We start from the raw sequence: 14,847 nt of genomic DNA on the forward strand, positions 1-14,847 counted from the left end.
ATCAAGAGGTGGAGCAACATCAATACCAGGGTTAAGACTTGATTCATTTTTAGCTTAACAAATGGCCAAACAGATCAAAACAGCAGGAGGGGTTTACAACCAAAGGGTATTGATCGTGAAACTTGCATGGAACGTTTCACATTGATAGGAATTGCAGACATCAGACCTGGGCTACTCTAGCCTTGGTGTAGGCTGGCTCAGTGGATTTGTCTTAGCTTAACAGGAAACATTTGCCTTCTAATTGCGACATGACTCATTAGCATACAGAGCTGAGCAGAAAGCGGAGGAGAAGCATGCTATTTCAATTTGTCTGGATTATCCTTTTTGTGATGAGGCCTAATGATCCCACAGAATAAATAGCAATCTTAATTAGAAAATGCACTGAATCGTCTATACACACAGAATAGGGAGCCAATTAAGTAGAAATCAAATCTGTTTTGTAAGGCTATGTGTTGTGCGACAGCTTCCAATAGAGAAATATACATGTAAGCCAAATTATTATTAATGCCTACAAATTGTAATAATGCAAAAAGTTGAAGACGTTTTCAGACATAATCATTGTTATCGAAGATTGGTTAAAAGATTTGGTTGCACCAAACTCTTAATTTAACAAGTGGCTTGAAATATATAAATGCAAACTCCTGAATCTAGTTGCCAGGTGACTTTATTTAGAACTGTTCAAACTGATCGTGTTTTGATTAAGCATTTTATACTACGAATACTGGTTCTTAAAACGCCCACTGCCAGTTCTGTATGAAGCTAAAGATGTAGCACAAGATGATGCTCCTTCATGGACGAATTCATTCCTCCCAGAGAGATGTGGAGACATTGTCAAAATGTGTATTTCCCGCAGGTTTGTAAAGATCTGCTGCCACCTAGCGGGATGTTTTGTGACAATACATAACATGAACATACATGTTTAATAATAATTTACAATATATAATTATTATATTAGAGTAATCAAATACGATTAAAGCAATGCTTAATTTTATTTATATATTTTTATTTATATAGTTTTCATTTTGCATGTTCAATAGCTGCCACATGAACATCCATTCAATCATTTAGGTTATTTTTTAATAACCAAAACTAGTAATACATTATATTAATTTAACGTTACTTCCAATCTTCGCCGTAACTGACAAAGGTGTGAGTAAGAAGCTGCTGAGGCCCATTGAAGATCCACTGGACAACTACATCGAAAGGTAATTGGAAGATTGCAATTAACGTTTAAACTACTTACAAGGAAAAGACATACGGCAACAATCAACTCACATCATCACAGGTTGGACCAACATGCACTTTGCCGGAGAACACGTGTGCAGCAGATTCATTTGAAGAGAATCTCTCTTCTAAATGGCTTTGGTCTGCAGTAGTTGAGAGAGCCTTCAACGGGCTGCTCCAAATCATTTAGCTTCATTGGCCTCAGAGAGAAGGCGGAACTTTCTGTTAAGTCCCTGTAGCGGCGAGAGAGGGGGGGGCTTTTCATAGTTGGATATCCGTTTCCGTTACATGTTTCGGATATCGATTTGTCAAATGACTCGTTAAAACTCCATATGTATTCTGCTTGTGGTTGTTTTTATTTTTGTTGATGTGCTTTTCTTCTTGTTTGTTTGATTTATGTTATTCTTATTTTTGCTTCGGTTGCTGTTAACTGGCGAACACAGCTCGTAGGAAGTAAGAGAACGGAAACTGCGTTGCGCTAGACCGGGACCACACTACCACCCAAGATCCTCTCTATGCCTGATGTGTATGCCCGGTTGCAAAATCGTCAGTTCTGTTAGGTGGCGTTATGGTCACGACGAGTGCGTGTTGCAGCACCTAATCAGAAGTAGACTCAAGAGAAAGGAAGGAAATGAAAAAGTAAGCTCACTGCGCCAGTAACCGAATTGGATTTTCTACCTCCACTGTTCGGGCAGGGTTTGTGGTGGTTCAATTCGGTAGGAACTAAGGCGTAATTTTGGCGATATGAAGTTAGTTGGCATAGATCACGCTCAACTTAAGCAATCAACTCTGGAAAGTTGTGCTTCTAAAAGCCGCTAGCACGCTAACTAGCAGCTCCCCAATAAGTTGCATTGTATAAGCTCAGTTAGCTGCCCGTTATAAACCAACCAGCTAGCCCTCGAGGAAGTCTCAGCAAAACAGTGCAGATTTGGTTAGAACCGAATCTGTAAAAGGTTTAAATCAGGCTACGCAATCAAAGGTATGGCATCAGATGTGATTGAGAGTGAAGCCCTGCAGTGTGACATGAGTGACGTTATAAACAACAGCCTCCAAGACCTCCACACACCCAGGACCTACGAGGACCTGGGTCACAAAGAAGCCTCCAGCCCTTCGTCCTCCGGTGTGTCAGGTGAGGTGGATGAAGAGGACCTGGATGAACTGAAACAGAGCCTAGTGTCCACCTGGGAAAACAGCGAGGAAGCAGTGGAAGAGCTTCCAGACCGATCAGAGAGAAGCACCAGCCAAGACAATGGAGCCACCGCCCCGGGAGAGAGGTGCTCCACACCAGTGGGTCTCCATCAGCCACAGCCAGCCTCAGCACAGGATGGAAGGTAACACCTGTAGGCCTGGTCGTATACCTGTTATTGTAGTTTCAAAGTGGACCACTTCTAACTAGTCTAATTCACCTCAAACGTGAAAGGGTCTTTTTGATCAATATTTTTCTTGATGTTGATTTTTGTGAAGGGTCGGTCTTGATTAAATACCTTCTTACTTCTTATCCTCAGTGTGGCTAAACATGTTTTTCTCAAACTATTTTTCTACCCATTGGCTGAAATGAGTCAAATTATAGCACTAAAACAAACATGTTATGATTTAACACCACATTGGTCATTTATGTATCACAAGGGTCATGGTCGTTTGCCCTTTGGACTAAGCTGATAAAGACCACAAGAACTACCCCCCCCCCCCCCCCCCGTATTTTGGGTGTTTTCACAAACAGATCAGTTAGCTGTCACCCAGTTGATGCCGTCAGTCAGTGGGACAGGTCCCAGGCTCCAGTTGGAAGGGCCAGGTGGTAGCAGCATGTGCACCAGCTGTCCAAATCCATCCCGTTTGCTTAAACAGCACACATTCCTGCCGTTGCTCTAGCGTATCGGCTGGATTTGAGGTATAGAGCATCATGGAGATCGCTGTACGTAACCTTTCGCTGAGATGTCTCGTGCACATGCTTAGAATTCTGTGTCTGGGAGTGCGTTCATGTTTGTGATTAGTGAATCACATGGAGCTCTGTGCAGTGCAGAAATAACGTTTAGGCTAGCATTACGATTTGCTAAAGCCTTCAAAAACGCCGGTTCTGAGCCTCAAAGCTCTCCAAGAAGCCACTGATCTTATTATGTGGCCGTTTGAAAGCACAGGCTCAATAAGGGATTCCTAACCAATGTGGAGGAAAATGACTAGGGTTTCTGAGTATCAATGAGTGCTTCCCCAAACAACATCTATTGAACATTTACAGAGTCATGCCTCTCCTTGTTCAAATTTGTGCGCAATAAGGCACCTTTTTCATAATAATAATAATGTCTCCGCTTGTCTATAAAGACAAGAATTGTTTTATTTTTTGGTAAGTATATTAAACTCACAAGCTGCAGTTCAGCACCAAGCAATCATTTGTTTAAATATATTATTGATTTGAACAAATGATTGATTGATAACCTTGGGTCTGTACTATATCCTGATAATTTGTTCCAAAATGTTAACGCTTTTTAAACAGTAGAGCAATTAAGTTGAAGCTCATGTACTACATCAATCTGTCCTAATAGCGTGTTCTACATTTGTTTCCCTCCAGTCTGGAGCGGCAGGAGTCTGTCGCCACCACTGAGGCTCGCTTGCGGATGGAAGGAGTGGAGCTTAAGGAAGAATGGCAAGATGAGGACTTCCCCAGGTATGTTACTGAACGTCCTGCATGAGGCGTTGGCCCAGGTGGGGCATAGATCTCCGGGGGTAACGGCGTGTTTCTGATCTGCTCTCTTCTGGTTCGCCAGGCCCCTGCCAGAGGAAGAGGACCTGGACGAGGAGCTGTTTGGCCGAGCAGCTGGGGACAAGGATCCGGGTAAAATAAGAGATTAAGAGAGAAACTGAGAGATTACAGGGTTTCCCTCAAAAAACTTTAGTGGAGGGGGAGAAGGATTCAGTGAAAGAGGCTAGCAGTAATAACCCAACTCAAACGGGATATAGAGGCTGATGTCGGCAACATTTGAGAATTGGAAAGAGTAGAAGGGGGCAGGTTTTGAAAATAAACACCCAAAAATAACGTAAATGGGGGAACGCTCCACAATACACAATTACATACTCTGTACCTATCTGATTTCATAGATGTATCATATTAATTATGTTATATTATATAGGTCTATATTATAGTATATTAGGCTAATAGAAGCATATGCTTTCTGTCAAATTGAAAGCAGATGCTAACATCAACGCAAATTGTCGTCATATTGTGAGAAGTGAATCAGTTTTTAGAGGCGGTCAGTCCTCTAGTGAGGCGCCGGCCCTCGCCTAGAGGAAGCTGTGGGAAACACTGCAATATCAGGGCAGTGTGGCTTTAACTCAGTCTCATGCCTAATGTCACTCCCTAAAATGGCTCATGCTCTGCTCCTCTTCAGGCTACCCGGTGAACCAGGGCAAGAAGCCCAAGAAGAGGCTGGCCGCCCCGGACATCAGCCTCACTCTGGACCGCAGCGAGGGCTCCCTGCTGTCGGACGAGCTGGAGGACAGCGCGGAGCTGGACCTTGACGACATGGACACGCCCTCTGAGAACAGCAACGAGTTTGAGTGGGAGGGTACGAGCTGACCATTCTCCATGTGATCCTGCCAGTGCTTTGTCTTTGTCCTTAAAGAAAGGATATGTTATGTATGAATGGTTCAAGGGGAGATGTTGTGGTGCAGTAAAAAGATGAAGCTTAATGATCATCTTCTCATACTCACTTAATGGCTTAACACAGCCATTAACCCTGAACTTTATTTATATTTCAGTGGCATATTTCCTGGTATTTCACCAGTGGCCAAATCGATGGCTGTGTGACTCATGAGAAGCATGCACCAGCTTCTCTGAATTTGATCCAGTTCAGGTCCGTCGCTCCCATGCCTGGAGAGGAAGTGTAGTTTACAGTGTTGCCTTGTTGTTTTTTGTGTCCCCACAATGCTGCGTTTCCTCTTGTGTCCCTCGGAAGGCTTGTTTCCATTCATAGCCTGGAAACGGGCCGACTGCCAGCAGCAGGTTTGGGTCTTCACCGTGGTAAGGTTCCTGTCGGACGGTGCTATGTGTTTCTTCCAGTCACCAAGTCAAATCAACCAAACAAATTGTGGTCCGCTACGTACGTACGTGTGTGTGTGTGTGTGTGTGTGTGTGTGTGTGTGTGTGTGTGTGTGTGTGTGTGTGTGTGTGTGTGTGTGTGTGTGTGTGTGTGTGTGTGTGTGTGTGTGTGTGTGTGTGTGTGTGTGTGTGTGTGTGTGTCAGTGGTTTAAACAAATCAAGGGATGACGTTTATCCCGTTTTTCTTTTTTTTTCGTTGCATTATTCAATATGCCATTTGTATCCCTGATCATGCACGCTGGTTCCCTTCGGTGAAAATTTCCTGATTTTCAAATAAACTGCATAAGTCACTGTTAAAATGATATTTATGAATTGAACACTTGTGTCTCAATCAATTTTGTTCTTAAAATGAATGTGGTGAATCTAAGTTATTCCCCTTCCTGCTTGTTGCATGCAAACCGACTTGTCTGGATTGGACAAATTATTTGTTTCCTTATGGACATGCAAAACAAAACAAAACCAAAAGTGTCCAGTGAGTTGTATTGTGCTCCATAGAGCTCAACTCTACATGGAAAAACCCCAAGGCTCTCCAAAATCCGACTGAGTTAGCTTTCCCTCGGACTCTTCTTAACGCGGCTGCTTCCCATGTCTTTGATTTTGGATGTTTTAGACGACCTGCCCAAGCCCAAAGCCACAGAGCTGCTCCAGGAGGGCATGGAGACGGTGCAGGAGTACTCGGCCAGCGAGGAGCGGGAGGAGGGCCGGCGCTGGAGGGTGTTCCGCATCGGGGACCAGGAGCACCGCGTGGACATGAAGGCCATCGAGCCCTACAAGAAGGTCATCAGTCACGGAGGTCAGTCATCAGTCAGGGAGGTCAGGCCCCAGCGGGGGCACAGAGGAGTGGAATTATTTTTAATATAATTTCCCTGGAAATTTGGAATGTCAACACGCTACATGTTTAGACAAAAATCGAAACAGGTCCCGATAATATTTGTGAAATCCTTAAATAGTCATGCAATATTGGTCGGGCATGCAACATATTTCAAAAGGAAGGTTAATCTCAACATTTGATACAATTTCCCTGGAAATGATACGAAATTCACTCAAAACACATTACAAGAAAAAAAAAAGAAGTCTATTCACACATTTGTACACAAGTGTGTGCTGTACCACTGAAAGACTGGAGGTGACTCTGTTCTCCCCTCCTCTGCAGGTTACTACGGCGACGGCTTGAATGCCATCATTGTGTTCGCAGTGTGCTTCATGCCTGAGAGCGATCAGCCAAATTACCGTTACATCATGGACAATCTATTTAAGTGAGGCCATCTTCTTCTTATTCACTTTCAGATCCCTTGTAACGTCTTTTTTTCGATACCCCTGCTCATTTGTGTTTGAACTCTTCTCTTCAGGTATGTCATAGGAACTCTGGAGCTCCTGGTGGCCGAGAACTACATGATTGTGTATTTGAATGGGGCGACGTCGAGGAAAAGGATGCCGACGATGGGCTGGCTGAGAAAGTGCTACCAGCAGATCGACCGGAGGTGAGGCTCGCTGGGCTGCTCCTCACACTGCCATGGAGTCAGACTTGTCTTTTCTGCTGGCCACAGCATTCCACAAAGTATCCCAGCAAAAATCTGCTCATTATTGGACAGCCAAGACTGAAAACCGAACAGCCATCCCCTCCCTCTCATATGAAGCCTGATATAAAGCCAATAGAATTACCTTGAACACATATGCGATGCATGTTATGTCACGTTTTTGCCCAAGAAAAAACTCAGGCACTGTCTCTCAGGCACTCTTTGCCAATGCGAACATGTACATATTATATTGCTACAGTTTCAATGTTTTTCTGTTGACTAAAGGTGCTAATGTGCTCTTGTTTGCAGGTTAAGGAAGAACTTGAAGTCTTTGATTATAGTCCATCCTTCCTGGTTTATTCGGACTCTGTTAGCTCTCACAAAACCCTTCATCAGGTATGATGGGGCCTTCTTCATTCACAAGCTTTTCAGTGCTGCTCGTCTTTTATAAACGGTTGATAATGTCTTGTGTTTGTTTCCAGCTCAAAGTTCAGCCAGAAGATACAGTTTGTGTACAACCTGACAGACCTCGCCGAGTTGGTCCCTCTGGAGTATGTGTCCATACCAGATTGTATCAAAGAGTAAGTATTGCGTACATTATTATAGCCGTCGTTACCAAGAGCAGCAGTCAAGATGTCTTGTTTAGGGTTGGATGTTGAGCCGGCCCACCGTGACGTGGATGACTTGCATGGCCGAATGCGAAACGACTTCCTGTGTCAAGCGTTATGCAGTGCTCCTTTATGAATGTGTGGTTCCTTTTCGCTGTGCATTTCTCTGCTCCCTAACCCCCTGTCCCTGCTCCCCTTAAAGGTTTGACGACGAAAAAAATAGGAAATCCCGTAAAAGGTATTTGCACATTCATGCAAGCAAGGTGTCGAGGCATTGTGTTAAAAAATATTGCTATTTTCTGCACAAAACTAACACTGAATTGATTGGCTTGTAAGAATGCATCACAACCCCTGAATCCATCTTCCTCTGTGGCACCCAAACCAATGTCTTCACTGCCAACACCCATTTGACGAGCCATCCTTTTCTTTTGACTTTTGCTCTATACTGCATTCATGTGGATGGTCTTTTGACATCAATGCTGTAAATGTAATTTTTGGGTCGACAACAGGATCATAAGCTTTGGATTACGTTCATTCCCGAGTTTCTCAAGGCCTTTAATGTGCAGGGTTAATTTTGGAATGGCGCATTCCGTGAAACTCTCCTGGCTGTCTGGTCAGCCACACAGGGTTAGACTGTGAGCAGTTAACACCAGTAAGTATGTGTCAAGACTTCAAGAGTCTCCATCACTGGGGTGTGTGTGTGTGTGTGTGTGTGTGTGTGTGTGTGTGTGTGTGTGTGTGTGTGTGTGTGTGTGATCCTGGTGTTTGCACAGTTCCTCCAGTAACTACCCTCCACTGCACACCTTGCTTGTCCTCACAGCGCTCTGCATGCCTCACTGCACAACAGTTCTTTGCTCTTTGAGAAAACAAGTCACATCTTTTGGGGTCGAATCTCCTAATATCCATCCCCTTAGTACATAAAAAATAATTAGGACATATAGCGTGACCAGATCATGCAATATATGTGTTTGATTGTTTAGCTAATCAATGGTTGGTACTATGCACAGTTGAAGAAAATGTAATGAAAAGGTACATTTGAAAATGCTGGAGAAAAAGCCTCCTGTCAATAGTGTGTTTGTGTGCTTTTTAAGGCGTATTTTATTGTGCATGAGCATCAGACACAAATCACTGGATGAACAGGTTCTCCCGCCTTTGGGTGGCCACACTAGAGTGCAGAAGGACTCTGAGCCCATAAACTTCTAGATATGTTCAACCATAAAAGTGAAAAGATAAAAGTGTGTTTAAGGATTTTCAAAACTCAATCTTAAATAGATTCTTAAACCGGATCACACAAGGATTAAAAAAGTAAAAACATGCTGTATTCCTACAGTTTATTAATCCCCAATAATAATCTCCGATTTATTTTCTCATATCTTGGACCTTCCTCGATCAATTGTCATTTGTTGATCCTGTCGCCACTTAATCAGCCATCACCAGAGAGCGGAGACGCGACCGGTGTCGTGCCTGTTATCTGATCAGCGGTGTCCAGAGGGGTTGGATTGTGATTGCTGTTGGGTCTCTTTGTTCAGGACGGACCAGGAAGCACACGGCAAAGTGGAGATGGCGGCGGCAGCTGTTCCTGAGTGAGTGGGCGAACTGACTGCACTGAGACCGGGGAGACAAAATGGAGGGCTGCGTGGAGACCACAGGCACTTGTATACAGATGGATAAGGACTGGACACCTATGGCCTTTTGAGGACGAGTGCCTCTCTGAAGCTCTGCTGCCTCGCCAGACGCTTGGAGCTGGCTTTGGTTAAGTGTGCAGAGTGCTTGATTCCTAGAGCTCTTGTGAGCTACCTGAAAGAAAAAAGCATTTTTATAACCATTTTATGTACTTTATCATGCCAAATGTTTCTTAGTTACTGTTTCATCTACAATTTATTTGAGGCACTATGTTACAAAATGTTGATGCATGTTCTGCTTCATTACATTGAAGTATATATATATATATTTATATACAAATGGTGACAAGGAGAGAGATTAATATATTTTTATGTTTACCCTGATTTAAACTGCCTTTTAGGTCTCTATCCACTGAGAAGTTTTCTAGAGTAGATTTGGTTCACACTTTCACTGTTAACGTTCACTGCTTGGTTCTTGTTCGAGTTGTTTGAAAATTAAATGTCTCACTGTTGCCTCTCATTTGAATGTTTTCTGTGCATCACAATATTCAAATGACTAGCATTAAAAATAGAAAACAAGTGTAATTGCAATGAACAGTCGTCTTGATCCTGGGGGTAAAAGAAAAAAAAAAAAAAAAAAAAGCGAGAGCGCTTGTTTTCACCCTTGGCAATTATGTTTGTTGCTAATTTTTAGCAGTATGGCATTGATCACCTAGGGAAAGGAAATTCATTTGAAAATTAAGTCAGTTAACTTATGGTGTTCTAGCATTTGGAGATTTCCTTGTTACACAAGTTTACTAAAGGAAATTAAAATACTGAAGCTTACCTCACTATCGAGTTCCTGACCCGGAGTTGTCTTATAAGTATCCCCAAAATAATGCTTGTAGGGTCCGATTCTGGACAACAGAACATGGAATTTTTTTTCCTCCCAAGCCACTGTAACATCTAACATCTAAAAAAGTTATGCTTATTGAATCTGTATAACATCTTATGTCATGATATGCTGTTTTGTTTGACTTGCCTGATCTTTTAAGGTTTAACATTGAAAATAGCGTCATAGCGTTACATACATTTCTCTGAAGTTGAGAAGTTGGCTGCAGGTGGAGTGACAGTGGCAGCAGGTAGGGTGGAGGTGGGAGCAGGTGGAGTGGAGGTGTTCTAGAGCTCCAAAACGTGTTCCATATAGGCACGGCCTCTATTTAGTCCTACTAAAACCTTTACTTTTGAAAAATATGTCTCCTCTTATTTCTATGGATTTTTTATTTAGCAACAATTTCAATAGCGTTACCATTGTTGACTCTATATTTCCAAAATTTGTTCCACATAGGCATGGCTTCTATTTGCTCCTACTAAAACCTTTAATTTGAAAAATATATCTCCTCTTATTTTTAGGATTTTTTATTTGGCAAAAAATTCAATATCCATTTTTTTGTTAGCAACAATTTCAATAGCGTCACCATTGTTGACTCTGGAGCTCCTAAACTTGTTCCATATAGGCAAGGCCTATATATATTGGTCCTACTACAACCTTTACTTTTGAACAACATATCTCCTCTTATTTTTAATGACTTTTTGTTTGGCAACAATTTCAATAGCGTCGCCATTGTTGACTCTAGAGCTCCAAAACGTGTTCCACATAGGCACGGCCTCTATATGGTCTTACTACAACCTTTACTTTTGAAAAATATATCTCCTCTTATTTTTAAGGATTTTTTATTTAGCAACAATTTCAATAGCGTTACCATTGTTGACTCTAGAGCCCCAAAACTTGCTCCATATAGGCATGGCCTATGGTCTCACTACAACCTTTAGTTTTGAAAAATAAATCTCTTCTTATTTTTGAGCAATTTATATTTATTTTATTTAAATTCAATATAATTTTTTTTGTTTGCAACAATTTCAATAGCGATTTCAATAGCGTCTGGTTCTAGAGCACCAGAACTTCCATATAGGCATGGCCTCATTATGGTCTTACTACAACCTTTAGATTTGAAAAATATAGCTCTTCTTATTTTTTAAAGGTCCGATGGCATGCTACTTTATGGATTGTTTAATATAGATATTACTGGGCCCCTAACACAGTATTTGAAGACGTTCCCAAATTACAGCCACTACGAGCCAGTCGCACATTGAGCTTTCCCCAATCGCGCCGTTTCGGTGACTGTAGCTTAAATGCAAATGAGGAGGAGAGAGGCGGGTCATGGAGGAGGATGGGGGTGTGGCCCTGAGCAGCTTGCGGCCACGGTACCATACGCTCTGTTTACAGTGGATGTATTGCAATGGCGAGGCGCACACAGCCTTTAGCCGTGTTCTGTAAATATTCTAGAATACTCCGGGTGCTCCGGCGGGATTCCTGGAGCTCTATATCTAAATAATATCATATAATACATAGATATCTATATAATATAATATACATTATTACGGCCAAAAGCTGTGTGCGCCTCCAGATGATATTATGAATCTCAAACGACTGCGTCGGGTTCTCAGACGTCTCTGGTGCTTCCACGTCCACATCAATCTGATGTAGACTGAACCACGACATGGAGGAGAAAGGGAATACCGCCTCGGCAGCGGGCAGCGCCTAGGCCCCACCGCCTCCTGCAGCGGGCAGCGCTTAGGCCCTACCGCCTCCTGCAGCGGGCAGCGGGCAGCGGGCAGCGAAGAGGCGGTGGTCCCTCGGCTGCCGGTTGCCCGCTGGCAACAATCCCTTTCTCCTCTATGTCGCATGGGGGATTGTCTCATGGCCTTGCAGTCTTCGGTGAGGGTTTCAGTTCGCAGGACTATTGTTTTAAACAGAATCAACAATGCATTATTTATCTTTATTTTATGTGCCCTACCAGAGTTTTATACTTTGTTAATGCATAATTATTAAATAAAAATGATTTTTAAAAATTGGTAGTAAATACATTGGTAGTCAAGGCGGGGCCCTATTATTGTTAAGTCGGCCGCCTTAACCATACACTGCTGGGGTAAACACTGCATATTAATGTTAAAAAACTTCATAAAGTGAGATTTTCGTGCCATGGGACCTTTAAGGAATTTCAATAGTGTCGCCATTATTGACTCTAGAGATATATTATTCAAAACTAAAGGTTGTAGTAAGACCATATAGAGGCCATGCCTATATGGAACAAGTTTTGGAGCTCTAGATTAAACAATGGCAACGCCATTGAAATTGTTGCCAAATAAAATTACTCAAAAATAAGAGGAGATATATTTTTCAAAACTGAAGGTTGTAGTAAGACCATATAGAGGCTGTGCCTTTATGGAACACGTTTTGGGGCTCTAGAGTCAACAATGGCGACCCTATTGAAGTTGTTGCCAAACAAAAAATCCTTAAAAGTAAGAGGAGATATATTTTTCAAAAGTAAAGGTTGTAGTAGGACCATATTGAGGCCATATGGAACACGTTATGGAGCTCTAGAGTCAACAATGCCGCTATTGAAATTGTTGCTCAATAAAAAATCCTCAAAAATAAGAAGAGATATATTTTTCAAAACTAAAGTAGCAAGACCATATAGAGGCCATGCCTATATGAAACACGTTTTGGAGCTCTAGATTAAACAATGGCGACGCTATTGAAATTATTGCAAATAAAAATTCCTCAAAAATATGAGGAGATATATTTTTCAAAAGTAAAGGTTGTTGTAAGACCATAGAGGCCATGCCTATATGGTCCAAGTTTTGGAGCTCTAGATTAAACAATGGCGACGCTATTGAAATTGTTGCAAACAAAAAATCCTTTACAATAAGAGTAGATATATTTTTCCAAAGTAAAGGTTGTAGTAAGACCATATAGAGGCCATGCCCTTATGTAGCAAGTTTTGGGGCTCTAGAGTCAACAATGGCGACGCTATTGAAATTGTTCGCCCAACAAAAGATCCTTAAGAATAAGAAGAGATATATTATTCAAAACTAAAGGCTTTAGGCTAATTGAATAGGCTGTGTTCAATGTATAAAGTTTGGTTTTAATTAAAAGGAAATGTTCTAAAAATGTTTATCATTATTATGATAATTATGTGTATAGATAAACAATATACAGATATAGATATTAATATTATTGTTCTATGGGCCAATGGACCAAGAGGACATGCTCAAAGGTAATTAGAATGAAATGCAAGGGTTATGGTTATGCAATATCACACTGTGCTACAAAATTTATTTTTATGCTACTGAATTTTTGTGCTTGCTGGCACCAGTGCTACCACTTAAAAAAAATAAGCGAACAGCCCTGGATATGCATTTATAGTTCTTCCTTAATGTATTGACTGTTTTTATATTCTTGCTTTTAACAGGATGAGTTGGATGACACTGCACAGGCCTGGAACACACACACCATCAGGCCATCGAAAAACCTTAACGTCCCCAGCGGTCGGCCGAACGTGATGTTTGCATTACCTGAACTCTATGGGACAAGAGACTTCCTTTCCCCAATTGAAGATTATGATTTTCAACTGTGCAAAAATGAATGTATCTTTCGCCAGACCAAACCGTGTGATCCAGATCTATATGAACTATGCAACATCTTTATGGCTGAGTCCAATCTCACTCTAGCAACAGATTCATATCAGGCAGTGAATTTGTACATGCACCTCAGAGAGGCCATCAGGGCATGTGTGTAGGTCAGGCGTATTTAGTTGTGTCTTGTGTTGAGCTTCGAAGTGGCAGGATTTTTTGGTCACATAAGTAATTCACCTTGCTGTCCTTTTCCTTTATAAGTTTCCTTTAAAGTCATAGCTCAACATCTCTAGCTTTTGGCAAATGTTATATTCCTTTAAACGATAGTTTAGAAACACAGAAATTAGGGGGGGCTTTATAGACAAAGCCTGTAAAAAGTAAATCAAATGTGTATCAATTTCAGAACTTTACTTTAACAAATGTATCACTTTTTTCAGTTAGAATTGTATTTAACAAAAAAGGTAACTGGCTTCAGTAACTAAATGTGAATACTTTCTTTCATGATAGAATATCATTGGATTTCAAATGATGGGACCAAAAAAATTTATGTATCTATCGAACTCTGAACTTCTGATGGCCAATCAGTACAAATATTGACATGTTGCCGACAGAAAAGCATTTTGAAATTATCTGCATTTACAACCTGTCGTTTCAAATACTGAGAGAGGGGTTAAAAAACGACAACACACGCTATTCATGTTTTTGTTGAGAATGGAAGATTTTTTATTACTGTAACTATATTGCCATACCGTATGTGGAACTCTGAATAGGCCTAAACAAAAAATTGCCAAACAAGTTTAGTGCTGTTTCCTGATTTTTTTTCTCCATATTTTTCACTGGCCACATTAGCTAGATGAAAAACTTAATGAATTAATGATTGTACTTGTTCAAGAACAATTGACTTAATTATTCTTGTAATCAAACTAGTATTACTTTTCATACCATGACAAGTTCCTGCAGACTTCTTCTTAATGTCACATAAATGTTGCTAAGGTGTCAAGACAGCTGATTGTATACAGCAGGGGGTGCGGTCGTCCTGCCGGTTCAAGTAGGATGACCTGAAACCTGTATAAAATCAGCTGTCTTGACACCACAGCAACATCATGTGACATTTAGAAGAAGACTGCAGGAACATTTACAATCAAAACATGTCAGGGTATGAAAAGTAATACTAGTTGTATTATTATGTACACTATCTATTATTATCTACACTGGAGTTAGTTTCGTCGTCTGAGACGTCTCGCCCTACGTGGCACTCCTCTGAGATCGAGCTCTTTCAACAACAACCGCAAATCCTCTTTCCTCACACGCAGTCGATGCTCCCTGCA

At 41.5% G+C, this 14,847-nt stretch overlaps 1 protein-coding gene across 3 annotated transcripts; it reads left to right on the forward strand.

Moving 5' to 3' along the window:
• The first annotated feature begins 1,511 nt into the window (after positions 1–1,511).
• bnip2 (BCL2 interacting protein 2) lies at positions 1,512–9,704 on the forward strand. 3 transcript variants are annotated; one of them, XM_056599046.1, is made up of 12 exons: positions 1,512–2,555; positions 3,788–3,883; positions 3,984–4,051; positions 4,605–4,781; positions 5,925–6,107; positions 6,468–6,570; positions 6,664–6,795; positions 7,141–7,227; positions 7,314–7,412; positions 7,642–7,677; positions 8,006–8,091; positions 8,969–9,704. In XM_056599046.1, exons 1-11 carry the CDS (start codon positions 2,206–2,208, stop codon positions 8,076–8,078), a joined length of 1,404 nt encoding a protein of 467 aa, XP_056455021.1. In that variant the 5' UTR covers positions 1,512–2,205; the 3' UTR covers positions 8,079–8,091; positions 8,969–9,704. The 3 variants fall into 3 exon arrangements, with proteins under 3 accessions (XP_056455021.1, XP_056455022.1, XP_056455023.1); XM_056599047.1 differs by lacking the exon at positions 8,006–8,091 and having other exon boundaries at positions 1,513–2,555; positions 8,969–9,702; XM_056599048.1 differs by lacking the exons at positions 7,642–7,677; positions 8,006–8,091 and having other exon boundaries at positions 1,516–2,555; positions 8,969–9,700.
• Positions 9,705–14,847: the final 5,143 nt, after the last annotated feature.

Source organism: Gadus chalcogrammus, chromosome 9 (genome assembly GCF_026213295.1).
Source record: "Gadus chalcogrammus isolate NIFS_2021 chromosome 9, NIFS_Gcha_1.0, whole genome shotgun sequence".
Lineage (NCBI taxonomy): Eukaryota > Metazoa > Chordata > Actinopteri > Gadiformes > Gadidae > Gadus > Gadus chalcogrammus.